Source organism: Hibiscus syriacus, unplaced genomic scaffold (genome assembly GCF_006381635.1).
Source record: "Hibiscus syriacus cultivar Baekdansim isolate YM2019G1 unplaced genomic scaffold, ASM638163v2 tig00110956_pilon, whole genome shotgun sequence".
Classification (NCBI taxonomy): Eukaryota; Viridiplantae; Streptophyta; class Magnoliopsida; order Malvales; family Malvaceae; genus Hibiscus; species Hibiscus syriacus.
Genome location: NW_024062932.1, coordinates 1,419,428 through 1,443,017, shown reverse-complemented (window position 1 = coordinate 1,443,017; position 23,590 = coordinate 1,419,428). Strand labels below are relative to the sequence as shown.

Below are 23,590 nucleotides of genomic sequence, written 5' to 3'. Positions count from 1 at the left end.
TTAAAGAAAAAGCCAATATACAGCCATTACCAAAGATCGGCTGAGCCTTGTGACATTGAGAACCAGATGTAATTCTATCAATTTATACGCCATTGAGAAGGTCTAGCATCCTCGACCAGACATATCACCGTAAATAGGTTCATAAAAGCCCACAAATAATTTATCGCAAAAATCGGTAATTTGCTAGTAAAATTTGTACAAGAGATAGCATTCTAAGCAATACCTTAAACAGAAACCGGAGAATGAACCTCAGCTTTTCATAAACATTTTTCTGAACTCATCATTTGATTTTGGCTTCTCATCTTCCTCTGTCCTAGTTCCTGGTTTGTTAGCAGTCCATCCAAGTGCTTTAACATTTCTTGGCACCGCAAATGTGTTCTTCCCCTTGAGTTGGATGTTATCGTCATGCTTACGACCAGTGGATTGTGGTACATGAGGTGCTCTAGATCCCTGTGAGTTTTCACCAGATTCTTTAGATACAGAACTCCCATGCCTTCCACCTTGGCTGCTAGCATCGCCTGCAATTTCAGTTTAGACACATTAGAATCTGACCAAGCAAACTTGTATAATTGTAAAACTAGAATGAAAACAAAAGCAAAGCGTGAGCTATGTTATCCATGTTGGATATATGAACTGCAAAACTACACCGTTAACACTGACTGAAAATATAAACAGTAATTAAGAAGAACAGATTCGTAAACCGTGTCGTGGTAAGAACCACTGCCATAGAAACGAATTCGCCTCGATGTGTGTAATCGCTGCAGTAGGCGGACCGTCCCCCGAGGTTAACACGGTCGCTCCGAATTCCGTACACCCGAAACCGGAGTGGACTGCTGGTGGTATTGCACTTCTGATCGGAAAGCACTCAGAGAGAACTAACGGAGAGAACTTTAGAAAACACTTTGCAAGTGAATTGTAAATGTTTTGAAGTGAGTTGAGAAGCTGAATATAGCTCTCTATTTATAGGCTAGAAATAGGGTTAAAATCGTCCATAAAATTTCAGGATTAAACCTCTTATTTGTAACAGCTGAAACGTTTAGATGAACCTGACTCAGAAATAGTCCAGGTTCATTGTATCATTATTCAGCTGTTATAACTCCCGAAATTATATCATGTAACCCCTGGAATTAAATCAAATAACTCCTGTAACTCCTGATATTAACAGCTTGTCTCCTCTGTACAAAGCTGTAAATCAGTCCAGGTACATCTTAACGTTTCTGATTTAATTTAGGAATAAACTTTTTAATTTCTGATAAAAAATAATTCAGCTGTTATTATTTGAAATTCAAACAGTCCTCAGCAGCCTATAAATATCAGTTGATATCTTTCACATTTTCCATTTGTTTCTTTCAAAGAGAAATTCCTCAAGAATTTCTCTAAAAAGATAGTATCCGCGCGGACGTGTCGAAGACACGTATTACCACGACCACGACCACGACCACGACCACGACCACGACCTCGACCTCGACCACGACCACGACCACGACCACGAGCCGAGCCGTGCCGTGCCGTGCCGAGCCGAGCCGAGACGAGACGGACGGACGGCGGCGGCGGTGCGCGAGAGCCCCCCTTGTTCTCTATCACTCAACAAGGAAGTGGAATGTCAAGCCTTAAATACCATTCCCAATAGTGTTTCCAACACTATGTGGGATTTGAGCATTACCAACATTCCCCCACTAATGCGAAAGAAATCTTCTGAAACTCGAAAACAAGCTTTCCAGAAGAGTAATAGCGAGATTAGTTGCTTAAGCACTAGTGAACATATCTGGAACTAGTACATAGTGATGATGAGCAATCCTTCTCTTAGATAAGTGAAACTAGTCTGGAACTTTCTAAGATCAGGGTAAACTCATAACACACAACTAACCCCTTCATCCACCTGAGTCCTCGATGTGTAAGATATATATATACAAACGTATATATTTGGCCATCTTACCTCAGGATTCTAGTAAGTGTGCTAGAAAAATAGTCCAACATTTTTCATAGAAGGCGGCTAACCCTTCTCACTTACATAGGTTATTTCATCAAGTTTATCTCAACATAAACCACCCTTTAAAAAGGAATATGAAATAATTAAGAGCTTTTATAATAGCTCAACCTCACAAAGGGTATGGTGACTATTTTCAAGTTCATTATAAATGAACCACCCAAACTCTGGGCTAAGAAGTCATTAAGAATAAATATTCAACCTCATTTATCGGTAAATTCAATAAGTCCTTCTCACTAGAACCATCCAAATACTTGGATTTGAATTTATTAAGAGTTTAACAAACTCAACCTTTCTGTCGTAAGTTCATCATTTCCTACCCACTCGGTCTGGGTTATGAACTTATTAAGAATAGATATTCAGCCAAAATCGGTAAATTCATCAAGTCTTTCTCACTAAGACCACCCAAAGCCTGGGCTATGAATTTATTAAGAGCAATTAAGCTCATCCTGGGCATGCACATTATTCATCATAGGGATAGGCAGTAGGAATGTGCACTATGAGTCTTTCCATGGTTTCGTTTGACCACATGGAACTTAGATAACTAAGTTGGGTATCCACCATGAATTCCTCAACCAATGGGCTTTAGACCCATCCCCCTCGACGAATCTAGGACCAGCTTCCGACTTAACCCTTTGGTAAGTGGATCTGCTAGGTTCCTTTCCGACTTCACATACTCTAAAGAGAGCACTCCATTCTTTATCAAGTGTCTAACTGATTCATGTCTTATGCGAATGTGTCTTTTCTTACCATTGTAAGCTTGGTTCTTAGCCACACATATCGCAGCTTGTGAATCACACAACAATGAAACTGGAGGAGTCGGTCTTCCCCACAACGGAATATCTGCTAACAAGCTTCTGAGCCACTCGGCTTCTTGCCCAGCTAGGTCAAGAGCTATAAACTCTGACTCCATGGTAGAACGAGCAATACAAGTCTGCTTTGATGATTTCCACGAGATCGCTGCTCCACCCAAAGTAAAAACATACCCGCTCGTAGAGCTTACCTCATCATTATCAGAAACCCAGTTGGCATCACAATATCCTTCCAATACCGCAGGAAAGCCAACAAACTCAAGTTTCCAATTCACAGTACCCTTAAGATACTTCAGTAAGCGTTTAAGCGCAATCCAGTGCTCACCACTCGGATTATGAGTATATCTACTTAGTCTACTCACAGCATAAGCAATATCAGGCCGAGTATAGTTCATTAAGAACATTAAACTTCCGATTAATTTAGCATATTCAGTTTGGGAAACACTACTTCCTTTATTCTTAACTAGATGTATGCTAGGGTCATAGGGAGTTCGAACAGGGACGACATCAAAACTGTCAAATTTCTTTAGCACTTTCTCTATATAATGTGCTTGACATAAAGAAAATCCCTTCTCAGTTTTGGTAATTTTGACTCCTAAGATTACATCTACTTCTCCCAAATCTGTCATCTCAAACTTAGTGGACAAGAAATTTTTAACTTTGTTAATGGACTCAATGTTAGAACTGAAAATCAACATGTCGTCAACATAAAGACTTATGATAACACATTCAGTTTCAAACATCTTCGAATACACACAAGCATCCGAACCATTCACAACAAACCAAAACTAAGAATAGTTTTATGAAATTTCTCATACCACTGTTTAGGAGCCTGCTTAAGTCCATAGAGTGACTTTTTGAGTCTACAAACTTTGCCTTCCATACCAGGTGCCTCAAAACCTAGTGGTTGCTCCATGTAAATCTCCTCATCTAGATCCCCATTCAAGAAAGCAGTCTTAACATCCATTTGATGTACCTGCAACTTATGAATAGAGGCTAGTGCAAATAATGCACGAATCGTTGAGATTTTTGTAACGGGAGAGTATGTATCAAAGTAGTCTAAACCAAACCTTTGAGTGAACCCTTTGACGACTAACCTTGCCTTGTACCGCTGAATCGAACCATCTGGCCTTAGTTTCTTCCGGAAGACCCATTTGTTGGAGATTGGTTTGAATCCCTTAGGCAAGTCAACTAATTCCCAAGTATGATTAGACATTATCGATTCTAGTTCATCATTAACAGCGCTTTTCCAAAAACTAGCATCGATAGATCTTATAGCTTCTTCAAAAGTTTTAGGATCCTCATCTAATAGAAAAATTTGAGCTATAGGATCTGAAATGAAGTCTAAATCATTTATCTCAGAAATAAAGGAAGTAATAAAGTCTGGTCCAAAAGAGGTTTCAACTCTTTGCCTTTTACTTCTTCTAGGCTCAAAATCAATTTGTTCAAAAGACCTAGCAGGATTACTAGAAGAAGTTGATGGAATATATTCTATTTGTGTTTCAATATTTATTCTCGGTTCCTTTAAAGGAAAAGTATTTTCAAAGAAAACAGCATCTCTTGATTCACAAATAGAATAATCTTGTAAAAGCATGAATCTGTATGCAGCACTATTCGTAGCATACCCTATAAACACTGCATCAACGGTTTTAGGTCGATGGTGGACTTCTTAAAGTCTGGCAAGCCCACTTTAGCCAGACACCCCCACACTTTCAGGTATTGTAAATTAGGAGCGTATCCTTTCCACAATTCATATGGGGTAGAATCTAATTTCTTATGAGGAACTCGGTTCAAGATATGAGTTGCCGATAGAATGGCCTCCCCCACATGTTATCAGATAACCCGGAACTTATTAGTAAAGAATTCATCATCTCTTTTAAAGTTCTATTTTCCTTTCGGCTATACCATTCTGTTGAGGAAAATAGGGGGCTGATGTTTCATGAATTATGCCATTCTTTTCACAAATATCTTTTAAGAAATTAGATCCATATTCACCACCTCTATCAGATCTAACTCGTTTGATTCTCCCATCTAACTGATTTTCAACTTCTGCCTTATAAATAAGAAAGAAGTTTTCAGCTTCATCTTTAGTTCTTAGGAGATAAACTTTGTATATCTTGAATAATCATCTACAAAAGTTATGTAGTAGTGTTTTCCTCCTTTACTTTCAGTGTTTCTAAATCTGCTAGATCAGTATGAATAAGTTCTAACAGTTCAGTCTTTCTATTAGAAACAGTCTTAAAGTGAGGTCTAGTATGTTTAGCTTCTACACAAATCTCACATTTGTTAAAGCTAGTTGTGTCTAGTTTAGGCAGAACATTCATATTCATTAATTTCTTTAAAGCATGAATATTCACGTGTCCTAATCTAGCATGCCACATATCAATGGATTCAACAATATAAGCAGAAGTGGTAGCTTTATTTTCATTAAATTGAGTTTCTATGACAAATAACCATTGCTTAAAAACCCTTTCCCCACATAATCACCATTTCGGGAAAGTACAAGTTTATCTGCCTCAAAAACTAACTTAATGCCTGCCTTATTCAGAAGCCCACCACTTATCAAATTTCTACGCAAGGCAGGTACATACAGAACATTATTTAAAGCCAGAGTTTTACCAGAAGTCAGCTTGAGTAAAACCTTGCCTTTGCCTAGCACTTCAGAGCTGCTAGAGTTCCCCATGTACACACGTTCACCAGTGTTTCCATCCTCGAACTCGGTGAAAACTCCTTCCTTGCGCAGAAATGCTTCGAAGCGCCAGTGTCAACTACCCATTCTGAACTGTTCTCCACCAGATTAACTTCTGAGACCACCGCAGCAATGATATCATCATCTTCTTCTACAACGTGCATCTGTGGCTTGTTGTCATTTTGGCGGTCTGAGCGGTGTTGGCATTGGTAAGCTTTGTGGCCAGGTAAACCGCAGACATAACACTTGAACGTCTTTCCTTCCGGTTTGGCCTTTCCTGACTTCTTGAAGTTGGTAGCCTTCTGTGGTTTCGTTTTTTTGTCTTGATTCCCACGTTTCATGATCTTCTTAAATTTAGACTCAACCAAGTTAGCTCTAAAAGATAAATTACTCATAGAATTAGTAAGCTTATCTTTTAAACGGTTGGCTTCTTCAATCTTCATATGGCCCACAAGTTCTTCAAGCGAAATGTCTCTCTTCTTATGCTTAAGAGAGTTGCGGTAATCGGACCAGGACTTGGCAGCTTCTCAATGAGTACATTGGCTTGCAGCACCTCACACATTTGCATCCCTTCAGCGATGATGTCAGCGACTAAGTTCTCATAGTCATGGACTTGATCCATTATTGGTTTGTCGTCTGTCATCTGGAATTTGAGCCATTCACCGACAACGTACTTCTTTATCCCCGCATCATCCGCACCATACTTTTTGTCGAGAGTGTCCCATATTGTCTTGGCACTCCTTTCTCTAAGGAACATATCAAATAGTTTATTTGACATGTGGCTGAGCAAATGTCCTCGTACCGTCTTGTTATCCTTCTCGTATTTCTCGTAGGTAGCGAGAACGGCGGCGGCAGTTGCTAAGGCATCATCATTGAGGATCGTATCCGCATCATTACCGACAGCTGGGGTTGGTGGCATGGTAGGTGGTGGCTTGAGCAACACGTAATCAAGATCAAGTTGCTCGAAGAATATCAGAATTCTTTGGGACCACCTTCTATAGTTCTTTCCATCAAGTGCATCGAGCTTGGAAAGATCGGGAATGAGTTGGCTCAAAGGTGTCGACATGATTGCAGTTTATGGAAATTCGTTTCTAAATTGTTGGATATATGAACTGCAAAACTACACCGTTAGCACTGACTGAAAATATAAACAGTAATTAAGAAGAACAGATTCGTAAACCGTGTCGTGGTAAGAACCACTGCCATAGAAACGAATTCGCCTCGATGTGTGTAATCGCTGCAGTAGGCGGACCGTCCCCGAGGTTAACACGGTCGCTCCGAATTCCGTACACCCGAAACCGGAGTGGACTGCTGGTGGTATTGCACTTCTGATCGGAAAGCACTCAGAGAGAACTAACGGAGAGAACTTTAGAAAACACTTTGCAAGTGAATTGTAAATGTTTTGAAGTGAGTTGAGAAGCTGAATATAGCTCTCTATTTATAGGCTAGAAATAGGGTTAAAATCGTCCATAAAATTTCAGGATTAAACCTCTTATTTGTAACAGCTGAAACGTTTAGATGAACCTGACTCAGAAATAGTCCAGGTTCATTGTATCATTATTCAGCTGTTATAACTCCCGAAATTATATCATGTAACCCCTGGAATTAAATCAAATAACTCCTGTAACTCCTGATATTAACAGCTTGTCTCCTCTGTACAAAGCTGTAAATCAGTCCAGGTACATCTTAACGTTTCTGATTTAATTTAGGAATAAACTTTTTAATTTCTGATAAAAAAATAATTCAGCTGTTATTATTTGAAATTCAAACAGTCCTCAGCAGCCTATAAATATCAGTTGATATCTTTCACATTTTCCATTTGTTTCTTTCAAAGAGAAATTCCTCAAGAATTTTCTCTAAAAAGATAGTATCCGCGCGGACGTGTCGAAGACACGTATTACCACGACCACGACCACGACCACGACCACGACCACGACCACGACCTCGACCTCGACCTCGACCACGACCACGACCACGAGCCGAGCCGTGCCGTGCCGTGCCGAGCCGAGCCGAGACGAGACGGACGGACGGCGGCGGCGGTGCGCGAGAGCCCCCCTTGTTCTCTATCACTCAACAAGGAAGTGGAATGTCAAGCCTTAAATACCATTCCCAATAGTGTTTCCAACACTATGTGGGATTTGAGCATTACCAACAATCCAGACACGGGTTATACTTGAGTTTTGCCTAGTTTTTTACATATATTTAGAAAACCATACCCCACTCATGTCTGAAATATATATATCAGTGTGCTAATGGTTTCACCAAGCCTAATCCTAAAAACTCAATAGTGCAAGGCTGTCTCATTTGTAGTCAACCTAGCAGCAGCAGCTCTGTCAAGGAGAAAAAAACCTCCCATCTTTCAAATATGGAGGGAGTTTTTACAATTACTCAAGGACTTGTTTCCTTTTTTTCTATTGAATATTAAGCACATCTAGGGATGGTCAAAATACCCGAACCCGACGGGTCCTGACCCAAACCTATAGGGGCGGTTTTTTTAAAAAACAATTCAGGGGTCGGGACGGGGCCGAGTTTAAGGTGAAAAATCACCGACCTGACCCGATATATATATAATATTTTAAGAATTTTTATTTTTATATTATTAAAATATATTTTTTTTTTGATAGGAATAGGAAGCCTCGTTAAAAACCTCCCTCATAGTTGACCCTTTCCTAATAGAAAGGATCAAGTAGTGGAGGGAGGAAAAGAGTGCCTCATTTTATTACCAAACCAGATTACATAAGACTTAACAATACAGCAGATGCTTTTACATAAGACTTAACCACTTCTGCTACTTCAAGAACCTACAGCTATAGGAAAATGAACTATACCTAAAACATACAATCAACCGATCCCCTGCTTTGCTAAACTATCTGCCTCCCCATTACAAGACCTTGGAATTAACCTAATTAAAACCACCTTTCCCGAAAGGATCAACAGAATTTCTCTAACCAGAGGCAACATGAAAACTGGTGCCAAAGACGGGGTGAATCCACTCCACTGCCGACTTACAATCACTCTCAACAACCAATCTACTAGCAGCAGACCATCTTGAAGCTAAAAAATTTCGATGCCTCTTTTAATAGCCTTTAACTCTGCAACTGGTGGGGGACCTTGACCAATATTCTCAGAAAAAGTCAGAAGAGTGCAGCAATTCCAGTCCCTTAAAATGCCTCCAATACCTCCAATCGAGTCTTTTAACCTAACAGCTCCATCAACATCATCTTTAAGAAATCAACAGGTGGAGGAAGCCAGCTAATGACATCATAATCTTTAGGTTTAGGAACAGAAATACCATCAGCTAGTGATGGATCCCCAATTAGCAGATCTTCCTGAATAGGGAATTTAGGATACTTGGCTAGGAACCATTTAGATAACCTAAATCTCACAAGGAAAAAGAGACAGCCTATCAAGGTTTAATCCTTCAAACACAATCGCATTCCTTGCTTTCCAAATAGACCAAAAAACGACTCCCGGGATAAACTTCCAATCAATGAATTCAACCTCAAACTCCCCCACGAATTAAATAAGGAAGGAGGGTCCTGTGGTAGCACAATAGACAAGTCCCAGAAGCTTGCCAGTTTATTCCATAGTTCCCAAACTACAAAACACGAAATGAATAAGTGTTGCACAGTTTCCTCATGTTCCTTGCAAAAAGGACAGAGTACATCTTCTTCTAAGGACATTCCTCTTTTAACTAACTCCATTTTAACTGCAACCTTCTGATGAGCTAACTGCCATAGGAAGGCTTCTACGCGAGGCGAGACAAACCCAACCACACCCCTTTTGACCACAACTCAATACCCCCAACTTCCTCACCAAGAGCTTTCCTGCACGATTTCACTGAGAATAACCCATCACCACTTGCTGACCAAGAGAGAAAATCTTCAACCGAATCAGTGAGTTTTATTTCCTTTAATTTCATCATCAGATCCAACCATTGTTCCAATTCCCAATCAATCAAATTCCTCCTAGTATTAATGTTCCACTGCCAACCATTCAACTCAAAGCTTTACAATATAATTAATAATTATAAATATATTATTATAAAATATATTATTTTAATTATTTAAAAATTAAATATATTCGGGGCGGGTTGGGTCGGGGTCAGAATTTTAGACTAAAATTCAGGGAAGGTCCGGGGCAGGAGAAAACCTAAAATTCATCAGAGCAGGATGGGTCGGGTTTTAGGTATATATTTTCGGGTCAGGTCGGGCCCCCAAAAAGGGGCCAGCCCCATGCCCATCCCTAAGCACATCCCAGTTCCCTCTATTGTCAACACAAAAAGGGAAACAAGAGAAAAGGAAGGTATGAGACGATACCTCCCCATGTAAATAGTAAGCTTCAAAAGAAGAGTTCCAGTCTGAATCAGCTCAACATGACTAAGACGTGTAATAACATGTTTCACTTTCAACCCTTCTTCCTCTTCCTTTCAGCGCATCTTTCCTACTAGAAATTTTGTGTTCAATGTTTAACTAGCATACAAGTTTTCAGGACTCTAAATTTCAAATGTAATTGTTTGTGCATACAACACAGTGCCCATTGCCAAGGTTTGTAATATACGTTCTAAAAAATTAGGCATCTGTATCAATAACTTGAGGGATATATGCACCGGTGCATGATTGAAAATGTAAAAGAAAGATATGGAAAAGAAAGTGTTCTAAGGACAGAAGGGAAAGAGAAATTCATAACCCTTATCTTACCACCAGGTGCAGTACGAGAAAATGATTCTCTCTTGCGTTGCTTTGGATTTGACCGTGCAATACTCAACTTCTTTCCAAGCAACATTTGCTTATTCTTCGCTACAGCTGCAGCAAGTGTTCTTCATCCTCAAAATCCACATATGCCAGTCCCTTCAAAATTCAATAAAGGCCTAAACATCATTACTGATCATATGACTGATAGATGGCTTCAAATTCATACCTTACTTGAATTTGACCCAAATTAGGAAATAGGAACCAGACCTAGGTGCTTTTTGTTAAAAATTTTCCATTAACTCGAGCTCTAAACATTAAGCACTAAATTTTTAGTTCAGCAATTTTACATACAAATGTGTATATACCTGTTGCATATTTTTCTTCTTTCAACATTTATCTAAACATATTTCATGTCACCACAAACCGAGTGTGCCATGGACTAATCTACCAAAGAGACAGTAAAATAGCTCATATAACTGTCCAATACAATCTATACTACTCAAGAAAGATCACGATATAGAATTCCAGCCTGAATGCCAGAATGACTTCTAGAAGCACTTATGCGGCCAGTTTCCCATTTCTATTGTAGCAAGTTCAGTAAAAAACAAAATAACAAAGCGCCTGCATGTGTGTGCAAGTACACACAGTCAGGGGTATAGAGAGAGAGAGAGAGAGACCCTTGATTTGCCAGTGAACTTGTCAAGCAGAATTCGAATTGCAGTGACCCCACCAACATTACTAAAGAATTGATGTAGATCTTCATTTTTAGCCTGCTATCCAAAAATATAAACTTGTCATCAACAGATGGCAAACAATACGAGGAAAAGGTAAATCTATACGTTAATCTGATAGAAGAGAAATCAGATGAAGAGAAGCATAAAGGGTTCCACTTACCGCAATGCTCATATTTGATACAAATGCAGTGCACTGATCTGTATATAACCTGGATTTAGTAGGATTAGTGTCTTTCATCTGCTTCTCATTTACTTGTTCCTCAGCCTTGCCTCTTTTCTCTTCCCCATCCTTCACTTCAGCTAAGGTCAGCCCTTGAGTGTTCTCCTTCTTGTGCAATTTCTTATTTTGAGAAGTATGTTTTTGCCGCTTTGCTGGAGACTGATCATCAATTGCACTTGAACCTGATTTCCTCTTCTCACGAGCCGTGTTCTTAAGGGTCTGTTCTCTTTGATCTGTTGCTTCAGTGAAACATTTAGATTCCTGCTGTAACCTAGACAATTGCATCTCCTCAAGACGAGGAGTAACCTGAGAAATGGAATGGAAAACAAGAGGAATTCTGACTTTTTGATAAACGCAGGCAAGGCTATTCATCAACCAGATACACTTTTTCTTTTCAATAAAATATTGTGAAGACATACAGTCAGCACTACCGGAGGATGTTAAAATGTACTAAAATGCCTTATTTAGACACAACAAGGTAGTTTCATAAAGGCAACAGAAAGAGTACTTTAATACTTGCATAGATTTGGATTAACTAATCATGAAGCTTCATGAGCATAACTCACTTACAAACTGACAAAACTGGGACCATATATCAAGTAAACGGTACTAGTCAATGACATCAAATTAATAGAAGGAAAAAGCAGTACTGAAAACAGTGTCTAATAACTTCTCAATCATTAAAGCCAATGAAAAATATATCTTTGTTAAACATCCCCTGAAACACAATAATGTAAATAAAATACTGTTGTTCAATACTACACAGTAGAAAATTTCATTGATAACAAAATTAATCAGATCTATCATTGTTTTCACACCTAATGATAAATCTCCCACCTAGTCAAAGAATAGTGTTTGCAAAAAAAAAAACAGTATACATGGATAATCAGGATAACAGCTTTAGAAAGTAGACGAGACTAGAAATGGTAGTAGACATGATGATCACTAAAGCAGTATTAGGGCAATTGATGATGACAGCAGGTGATTCAGGATTTCCACTTTTACTTAACAATAAGTATCCTTGATTAGGCTTAAATTATACATTATTTTGTGATTAATTACTCCTTGATTAGCTATTTTATGTTGCTAACTTGGACCTTTTTATTCATTTTCAATGCAGGGTAGTAGATTTTAAAAACATTGCTAAAACTGATGAAATTGTGCAATTTTTTATTTTCTGGAATCATTACTAGGTTAGTGGGCATGACTTCACTGACGTGGCATCCAATCAACAGCTTCTAGAAGGTCCAGTCAATAGTGGCGTGAAGACCAAAGACTCAACCGAATTTTTGAATTCAAATTAAGATTTATTTTATTTTTATTTTAGGAATTATCTTTTTAATTTTAAATATATCTTTTAGGGTTTTTGAGGACTATAAATACCCCCATTGGGATAAGCCTCAAATCATCATTGAGATCATTCACTCTTGAACTCTTTTGTTTCTTTCTTTCTTTAGATTTATAAAAGTTTTTCTTTCGTTTTATTTTACTTTCAAGTTTACTTTATTTTCTTTTAAAATGCTAAGTATAGTTTCTACCATGCTTAGCTAAGTTTTCCATAGCGAAGGGCTAAAGCGACGACTCAATTCCATTCGTGAGAATTGAAAAGCACCTCATACCCTTTCGAGTTAAATTCTCAATTTTCTGGAAATTAGATTGGCAATCGGTCTTTCTTAAATTCAAAACGCTTTCACTTCAAAAATAGATTTTGACTTGGATGTTGTTATGATTTAACGTTAAGATTATATAATCAATTGATTCGAATTCCCTTGAACACACTCAGCAATGGCACGCTAAGGGAAATTGGGATCGAGTTCGACTTTCATAGAGAAAGCATAGCTCGAGTCAGGTTTTTCCAAGCGCTTTTAAACTATTTTGAATTACCAGCGATAGTCGAAGTTAATCTAAACAAGGATTGCGATTCCTAAAATAGATTTGGGAAAATCAATCACCAAAGAGAAAAAAATGAGCTACACGTATTGAACCTTGCGGACTCAAACAGACATTTAACTAGAGGAAAAATCTTATTCAAGGATTGATTGGAATATGAGACACGCGAAAGTCTGAGGATGATTTCATCATATTGGTTTTAAATCTATATTTCCTTTCTTTAATTCTTTTATTTTCTTTACAAATCTTTCTATCAAACACCTCCCCCTTTTACTTGCATTTTTTTCTCCTAGATCAAAGATCAAGAACAATTGTTTCAGCATCTTCCTTAGTCCTTGTGGATCGACCTTTACTCTCTATACTATTATATTTATTTTTATTGAGATTAAGGCTAAACTTTATTTGACAGTAAAAACGACGTGTTGTCAATCCTTTTAGTTTTTTAGAAGATGAAGTAACACAATATTTGCTTTTTGTTGAGTAATCTACCTATTCTTTTCAAAACAGCCGTGATGTAAAATAACCAAAGTTGGTAGCCAAAATACAAAATACCTGACATCTTCCAGAATCTATTTTTCCTACCGTGTCCTATGTATTTATTGACTTGATTTCAACCCATATACAAGGATGCATAGTTCCACAATCATAAAAGGAATGGTGTTATTAACTATCAGAAGCAAAAGAACATGAACAGAAGAACTGGGAAAAATATTAAATTAGTACCTTTTTCTCAGCATGGTTGAGATCTTCCAATGTTCCAAATTCCCTCTCAAAGCGCAACCAAGAATGGCAGATGTCCTGAATGATTCTGTTTTTTAGGAAGGCATATATCATCTAATTTACAGGATATTTATAGAGCAATTGAAGAAAATTCAGGAGTTCAGCATAAAAGAACCAACACAAATTACAATCTGAAAAGTTATATTCATCTTAGAAACTAAAAGGTAAAAAAAAACAGTAAGTTAATGTAGACCTCTAGTAAGATCAACTGTAAAATTATGTGAATATGACCAATACAGGTTGTTGGCTCTATCAATTGAGAGATAAAATCAATTAAACTTCAAAAAGATGGTATTGATGAGAGGAATCATATGATAGAAGAATATGAAAAGTATGGTCTTAAGCTGAGCTCCATCTCATAAAATTTGTACCCATACACATGCGTAAACAAGTGCTAAGGGCCAAATATATGTTATGAAAGGCCATTAATTTGGTAGATGAACAAAACAAAACATGACAGCCTCTATCATACTCTCTTTCTTACGCTATGAACCAAACCCACCTCGACAAAATCCTTGACGATCACAACCGACTTCACTTGCTTGTCTTATCCATTAAACCCTCCTAAACTCATATCTTGTAACCACTCCAAAAAAAACACTGCAACTCCATATCAGAAAAATTTAATGGGTCTGAACTTGCTGTGCTATTTTTGAAAATATTGAACACTGGTGAAAGTTTGAAGAGAAACATTCAATGGTCCTGCTAATTGAAAATCAGTTTGTGCAGGTCTATTACCCCCATCAGTTTTGAGTATTAGTAATGGAAGAGGCCTTTCACCCAGTTCTCCTTGACTTCAAGCTTGAGGACAATCTCTTTCTCCAGGAGAGGAGTAATGTTACAGACCAAATCCATGTTAAGGAATGCCGTTAATTTGGGTTAGTTACTTAAAGCTTAGACAGAGATCAATTTCTTTCCTCAAATTTCCTGATTATGCTTTTAATTTAGCCGATTTATTTCCCTTCTAAATTAGGTTTTCTATTTATGTTATAAGATTAGTCAATCACAAACGCAGGATCGTAACAAGAAGTCTAGCATAATACTTTCTGTATCAGACTAACAGCTAGAGATAGAACAGGTCAATCTTCAAACAGAGAAAATTTTCACTTCCATATGATAGAAAAGAAAACAATCTTTCTCCCTTCTAAATTAGGTTTTCTACTTATGTAATAAGATTAGTCGACCATAAACACACGATCGTAACAAGAAGTCTAGCATAATACTTTTTATGTATCATACTAACAGCTAGAGATAGAACGGGTCAATATTTAAACAGAGAAAAATTTCACTTCCATATGATAGAGAAGAAAAAATTCTTTCTTCCAATTCACCTACTGCACAAAACTTCCATCAACTTTTCCCTTTAATTCTGACACTTTGGACATTTAATCTCGATGAACCTTAATTTTCTAGCTCCACGCCAAAGCCAGAGTAGGAAATATTCCCCAGAGATGTCATAAGTTACCGTTTTATTGCGAGCACCTGAACACCTTTTCCCAAAAGCAACCAAGTTAAACTAATCAATAAGTATGAAAAATGATATATGATCTAATTTTAATGCTACTCCACACTTATATATTCTCACTTCAGCACTACAGTCAACAGTAGCAATAGAGAAAAGATGGAACAAAGCAAGAAAACATATATATTTGCTACAAAAATGGAAAACACATCACTTTTCCTTAACAAACCCATAAAACTGAAGAAAGCAAACATTTGAAGATAAACAAGTCCTACAAATACAAATTACATTTACATAATCATGGAAAACATACCTCTGAACCTGTTCCACTAAATCTTTTGCTGTAGCATCTCTTATATATGGCCCTCGCTTCATTTATATGATCTAATTCAATTTCCATAGCTATATAACTTTTCCATGCTTCCAACATTGAACCACTGCACAGATAGATATGTTCATAAAACCCGTGACACATCAGGTTGTTAAAATAACTATAGAATTATGCATGCAAACTCTGAACAGTCAAACCCGCTTTTAATCAAGCTCTCCCAAACACCACGAGCTGCATTTAAATCCTTTCCCAATTTCAGCTCTAAATGGGCCCAATAAGCATGCAACCGCAATAAACCATCGGTGTTCTTCAAGTGTGGTGATAAATAATCTGCTGCTTGCTGAAAAGAAGGCCACATAGAGTAAAACTCAAGCATATAAAAGGAATGTATTACCAGCCCATATATCATGAAGAATAAGAAGCCCAAAGTGCTTTTACATACAATTACATTGACTCTTAACAAGGTTTGGTTACATAGGTATTAACACTCCTATTCAAAATAAACAATATGTATTCCTTCTCTTAGTTCAAATCAAGTCGTGAAAAATTACCAAGTGAATCACACTGCCTTAACCATGAAATTCATTTTAAACATGGAAATGAAAAAAGTGCACATTCAAACCTGAAAAGAATCCCTAATCATTGAATAGTTCAACACATCATCTCCACTAGCTGATGAAATCCTACGCCTCAAGCCATCTACTCGGGTGAGAAACAAATCAAGGTACTACAACAAACAAAAGATATTAAAAGTATTCAACACATGAACAATATAAAATGAATTCACAAAATAGATAAATAAATAAACCCATACCTCCTCAAGGGTTGAAAATGTGCATTTGAGGGACTTCTCAAATGCCTGAAATAATTTTTTTTAAAATCAATTAAAAAGTCGTAAATAGAACCATAAAACAATTAAAGCATTTTACACATTTCTCATTACATACAAGTGAAGGAAATTTCCTTCTAAAAAATCCTGAAATTATAATAGACAACTAATAGTTCTACAGAGAAACTACCAAAATCAAACAGATCTAATGCCACCATGAAAGAGCGATGGCATTCAGTATATTTGGATACAGAAATAAGATTATATAACACAATGATAGGAACACAGTGACAAAAGCATGCTCACAGGGTAGCACACAGGATTTTGTAATTGCACTGTTGTTTTGATATGCCTTCATAAATGCTCTCCACATTTTCATATTCTTCTTTCGAGCTCTTAGTAAGATCTTAGTGCAGTTCTTGACCAGCACCAAAAAAACCGCATACTCATTTTTCCCTGTTCAACTGATTTTTAAGAATTTCCTAAAGCTCCAAGCCAAGAAGATTCAAGTAGTATATGCAGGAGTGTTACAACAGGAGCTATAAGTTCTCCAATGATGACTAAAGATCAAACTTCAAACAACTATTTGATGCTTTATTATGTAGTCCAGACAGAGAGAAGAAGAAATAATCTCTGAAAAACACAACATACATCAGATATCTCTTTCTCAGAAGCAAGGACACGCTCCAAACACAGCAAATATCGAACCCAAAGTTCTCCAACCCAGGGACAGCTTCTCGTAGCCCTGTAGGAAACATCCTTCACAACATTTCCTGCCTAAAAGGACAAAAGGAAAAGAAAGATTAGCGTCTAGTATGGCAAACTCAATTATAACTTGTAACAAGTAAAAGCAATAACTTTGATGTTTAATTGAATAATAGCAAGTAAAACAAAGAACCTTCAAAGTTTTATCAAGATAGCGAGTATAATGATGCCAAATATCACTTGATACAGGAAAGTCAGTTATGGCACGCTCGTACAGAATCTGAACTCGGGATGGATCACCAAAGGATTTTTCAAAATCTAAGTAGCTCTGCAACAAATGAATTATTGGTCAATTCAAATGGGCAGAGTGACACTAATGCCTACGCTACAATAGGGTAAATAGGAAAAACAAATATTTTAGTCTCATAAGAAAGGAGAGACACTGTCTTGAAGCAAACACGAAGAAACCAATTTGATATCAGAGTTAGTACCGAATAAATGAATCTCCACACAAAAATATTGTAGAGTATCATATATATACCATGTAATTTTGAAATCTTTCAGACTCAGATACATCCTGTCTAGTAATCCGTTCTTCAAGTTGTGCACGGGCAATGTACATCTCCTCTGCCTTCTGATAAGCTGAAGCAACATGGGAAGAAATCCCTAAATCATTGTCGGATTCAGTATCATGGGAATTTCCCTGCTGCACCTCCCATGCCTTGTAGGCTAGAAGAGTAGACTTCAAGTTAGCAAGGGGAATAGACAAGTAACGATGGAATATACTCCGTATGCGCTGGACCTGCTTCTCTTTGGCCTGAAAAAAATAAATGGATAATCAGCAGTCCAAGTATCCAACACGTAAACATGTTCTTTATGAGAAAGTATTTAAGTGTAAAGAAAATGGTATCATGCTCAGACCTGGATGTCTGATTGGTCAATAGTTAGTAATATCGCTTGCTCAAAATGGGTATATGCATCCCATATTAAAGAGCCTTGAGAAACATGCAGAGAAGCAGCTGTAACAGCTCGCTCAAACAGATTTCTTGCCTTTGAAATCCCATCGGCTGAACAATCACGCACTTTTGGATCATGTTCTTGCACATAATTGAGGTACTGACACCAAACGGGGATAGACAGATACTCAGAGAGGCCTCTTTCGTAAAGCTTCTGAACTGACTCGCAATTGGAATCATTCGAAAGAGAAGCCTCGTCTTTGGCCCAATCCATCCACATTTCAGGACTCAGTGGAAACAACGTATTCATGTTTTCCCTTGCTTCCCGTAGCTTCTCTATTTCACCACTTCTCCTCAAAAGCTTTATGTACTGTAAAAACGAATCAAACAAATTAAATTACAAGAAATGCTATCATTTTTAGTAGGGAAAGATGTTTACGTTTACTTTAACAAGGGATACTAGTGCTTACCTGGACATGGGCATCGTAGTTGGAAGGATTGGTGGAGAGCTCGTATTCTAGGGTTAAGAGCTGCTCTTTCTGATCTGCATCGTCTTCCGAATCGCTAGAGTCCGAATCGCTGCTGGATTTCTGAGTGGTTTTAGGGTTTTCAACAGTATCGCTCTCATCCATTCCAGTGTCTTCCTCCAAGGAAACTGGTGATTTCTCAAACTCATCCATTTTCCTTTCTTTCTGTGTTTTCTATTTTTTAATTTAAGACGGCGAGGGCTTCGGTGCCTCACTTTTATCGAGACCAGCTGATAGAGCTATGATAATTTAAGGTTAAACTACTTTAAATACCCTTCATCTTTAAGTTTAGATTTTTTATATCATTGATATTTTAATTTTATCAATTTTAACATTGAATTTAAGTTTAACTGTAATTATGTCATCACACCGTTAATGGTTTAATTGTACAATGATATGGTATCTTTATATCGTGACATGACTCCCTCACCAAAATGACATCGTTTTAATAATTATTTTAATATTAAAAAATCTAAAACGATATCGTTTTGATGAGGAAGTGTCTCTTATTTAACATATTTCTCCACCTAGTGTTTCTCGATCTTCCTTAACCTAGGGATTAATTCTAAAAAATATTCAAAGCAATGCCTCTCACTCTCTTCTTTCCCAACTTCTAAAAATCCATTGCTTTTATTGTTGTCGAAGCTAATTCATTAATCATCCATAGTAAAGAAATGATAACATGTTTCATTTAACAGCATGGACTACGTGGATCTCCCGGCTACACCATTGATCGATACAGTAGAGCTTACAAAATGGTCATTCTACAAGGCTTTTATAGTCGAGTTCATCATCACTCTGCTCTTCCATTACATCATCGATTCGCCGTCTCCACCATAATCGACCACAAAAGCCATGATAATTTCTCCACCGATCCTTGTGCTGGTGTTAGTATTCTCGGCATTGTTTGGACCTTCGATGGCATGATCTTCGTTCTCGTTTACTGTACTGTTGGTATTTTCGGTATGCTCATTTTTTAAACTTAAATTATCGAGCATTCGTTAAGTTTGCAGTGGTTTATGGGGATTAATTTACTGGTTTTAGTACTTCGATAGTATCAGGGGGGTCATATTAACCCAACATTGATTTCTGATCCGTTGGGGTATGGAGATAAAGAAGAAAAAGAAGATAGAGACAAATATGTTGAAAATTTTAGGTTTAGTCCCTAAGTTAATTTAAAATTTTAGAATTAAGTTTAACATAAAGTTTTAATTTTTAGAATATTTATAAGAGAAAATAACCTCAGTGACAAAAAATGTCTTATAATATACGATTTTAACCAATTTTTGTTTGATTTGTCAAAATGACCAACTAAATCGCAATGCGATCGATAATTCGCAACGCGATCTTCGGTATCGCAAATCAGTTTCCAGATTCGCAACGCGAACTTCGACTATCGCATTGCGATTTACATATTCGCATTGCGATAGTCCAAGTTCACGTTGCGATAGTCGAAGTTCGCGTTGCGATTTTCCAAATTCGTTGCTATAGTCGAAGTTCGCATTGCGATTTATTCCAAATTCGTTGCGATAGTCCAAGTTCGCGTTGCGATTTATTCCAAGTTCGTTGCGATAGTCGAAGTTCGCGTTGCGATTTATTCCAAATTCGTTGCGATAGTCAAAGTTCGCGTTGTGATTTATTCCAAATTCGTTGCGCGACTGGTGGTATTGCATTTGTTTCTTAAGAATTTTCTCTAAAAATATAGTATTCGCACGGACATGTCGAAGAAACGTACAACCACGACCACAACCACGACCCGAGACGAGACGGGGGCGGCGGCGACGCGCGAGAGTCCCCCTTGTTCTCTATCACTCAACAAGGAAGTGGGAAAGCCAAGCCTTAAATACCATCCCAATAGTGTTTCCAATAATATGTGGGATTGAGTATTACCAACACTTGTTCCCAATACTATGTGGGATTGAGCCTTAAATAGTGATATTATTTTTGAATGTTTTGCTTAAAATTGCAATAATCGCGATTGATTGTAGATTGACTTTTAATTATGACATATTTAATCGTATAATACTAATGCAATTGGTTGCTGATTCAGTTGTTTTAAGGTGCATGATTGTTAATTGTTTCCTGAATAATCACATTGTATTGGAAGCAAGTGTTGGTAATGCTCAATCCCACATAGTATTGGAAACACTATTGGAAATGGTATTTAAGGCTTGATTTTCCCACTTTCTTGTTGAGTGATAGAGAACAATGGAGACTCTCGCGTGCCGCCGCCGCCGCCGTCCGTCTCGTCTCGGGTCGGGTCGGGTCGTGGTCGTGGTCGTGTCAAAATAATGTTGTTTTGGTGAGAAAAACACGCCACCAAAGTCACGATGCAGAGATGTCATGGCATCGTGTTGTTAAGTCATTAACGACAGGGTGACATAATTGCAGTTAAACTTAAACGTCAGTGTTAAAATTGATAAAATTAAAATGTTAATGACATAAACAAACCCGTGCTTAAAGAAGAATAATATTTGAAGTAATTTATCCTAATTTTAATGTTTTGGAAATTTACTTTTAAAATTTTAATTTCAATTTAATTATACTCAGTTTCATAAAATAAAAAACAACAATAATAATGCCTCGGGAAAATAACGGAAATTATCATTACAACACCAGAAATTATTGTTACGATTTACGAGATCACATGTTAGAAAAAAAATACACATTGAAAATAAACAAATGTAGCAATTTCGTTAGTAAGTATAATAGTTGTGTATGTAAAAAATGTAAAAAGTAAAAAAAAATATTGTTTAGTCCAGTAGAAATTAGTGGTGGATCTAAAAATATTTTTGAGGATGGGTATATATACGCTAAGGACATAAATTTTTTGAATGAGTTAGACAAAAATAAAATTTCAGGATGAATATCATCAATAAAATAAATCATAATCGAAGAAATTCAAATTTTAAAGTTGGCATCCACTCTTGCCCCCAAATTTGGCACATGCAGTTAAGATGTCTTCCATCTCTTTGTTGCTGTAAATAAAACCGGTCGGGTTGATTGTTGGACCAGAGATATATACCCATGGCTTTTTCACAGTCTCAAGTGCCTTGTTGAGTATTTTCTCTGTCAGCTTAAAGTCTTCTTCAGAATTTGTAGGAATGTTTACAATGTTTGCTTTAAAAAATTTGGCTGCAGAAACAAGATTGCCATTTGAGCCAGCTGGAAAGCACATAGTTCCACCTTAATCAATGCGGTACTTAGCTTACTAAAAAGGGCTTGCAAGCAGTCTGAATATATAAAAGCTGTGTTGCTATCAATTGGAAACCCATAGTTGCTCCTAACAAATTGCTTTATACTAGGAGTGACGTCAATTTCAGACTCAGTCAAATTTTGCCGTGCAAAACTTTCAAAGATAGCGCCCTTGACTGGAGAAGGCGTTGGTAGGAACCATCGATCCGCATCCAAATGTACAAGAGAGTTCCCATCACCATAAATGGATAATTCAGCATTATTTTAAATTAAAATATTATTTGAACAAACCTATCACGTCAACAAGATTTATCATGCATTGTAGTAATTACTGTAGATATTAAAATAAAAACCTGGTCTAATGGGCAATTAATATATCTGCTTGATTTATTGGGCCAACTTTACCGCATATTTTGTAACGGATAATCAATGTAAACCCCATGAGTTCACGTGCTCTATTTGGGCTTATAATATACGATTTTAACCAATTTTTTTTGGATTTGTCAAAATGACCAACTAAATCGCAATGCGATCGATAATTCGCAACGCGATCTTCGGTATCGCAAATCAGTTTCCAGATTCGCAACGCGAACTTGGACTATCGCATTGCGATTTACATATTCGCATTGCGATAGTCCAAATTCACGTTGCGATAGTCGAAGTTCGCGTTGCGATTTTCCAAATTCGTTGCTATAGTCGAAGTTCGCATTGCGATTTATTCCAAATTCGTTGCGATAGTCCAAGTTCGCGTTGCGATTTATTCCAAGTTCGTTGCGATAGTCGAAGTTCGCGTTGCGATTTATTCCAAATTCGTTGCGATAGTCCAAAATCGCAACGACTGGTGGTATTGCATTTGTTTCTTAAGAATTTTCTCTAAAAATATAGTATTCACACGGACATGTCGAAGAAACGTACGACCACGACCACGACCACGACCACGACCACGACCCGAGACGAGACGAGACGGCGGCGGCGGCAGCGACGCGCGAGAGTCCCCCTTGTTCTCTATCACTTAACAAGGAAGTGGGAAAGCCAAGCCTTAAATACCATCCCCAATAGTGTTTCCAATACTATGTGGGATTGAGTATTACCAACACTTGTTTCCAATACTATGTGGGATTGAGCCTTAAATAGTGATATTATTTTTGAATGTTTTGCTTAAAATTGCAATAATCGCGATTGATTGTAGATTGATTTTTAATTATGACATATTTAATCGTATAATACTAATGCAATTGGTTGCTGATTCAGTTGTTTTAAGGTGCATGATTGTTAATTGTTTCCTGAATAATCACATTGTATTGGAAGCAAGTGTTGGTATTGCTCAATCCCACATAGTATTGGAAACACTATTAGAAATGGTATTTAAGGCTTGATTTTCCCACTTTCTTGTTGAGTGATAGAGAACAAGAGGGACTCTCGCGCGCCGCCGCAGCCGTCCGTCTCGTCTCGGGTCGTGGTCGTGGTCGTGGTCGTGGTCGTGTCAAAATAATGTTATTTTGGTGAGGAAAACACGCCACCAAAGTCACGATGCAGAGATGTCATGTCATCGTGTTGTTAAGTCATTAACGACAGGGTGACATAATTGCAGTTAAACTTAAACGTCAGTGTTAAAATTAATAAAATTAAAATGTTAATGACATAAACAAACCCGTGCTTAAAGAAGAATAATATTTGAAGTAATTTATCCTAATTTTAATGTTTTGGAAATTTACTTTTAAAATTTTAATTTCAATTTAATTATACTCAGTTTCATAAAATAAAAAACAACAATAATAA

At 37.3% G+C, this 23,590-nt stretch overlaps 1 protein-coding gene across 1 annotated transcript; it reads right to left on the bottom strand.

Moving 5' to 3' along the window:
- Window positions 1-69: 69 nt before the first annotated feature.
- Window positions 70-18,807, bottom strand: LOC120148283 (squamous cell carcinoma antigen recognized by T-cells 3-like). Its single transcript, XM_039161446.1, is given in 15 exon segments — window positions 70-518; window positions 10,189-10,302; window positions 10,305-10,338; window positions 10,860-10,952; window positions 11,077-11,442; window positions 13,750-13,824; window positions 15,582-15,705; window positions 15,797-15,939; window positions 16,222-16,326; window positions 16,414-16,458; window positions 17,080-17,205; window positions 17,327-17,461; window positions 17,675-17,950; window positions 18,055-18,459; window positions 18,560-18,807. Coding segments are annotated over 15 exon segments (2,520 nt in total). The 5' UTR covers window positions 18,770-18,807; the 3' UTR covers window positions 70-249.
- Between the last annotated feature and the right edge of the window lie 4,783 nt (window positions 18,808-23,590).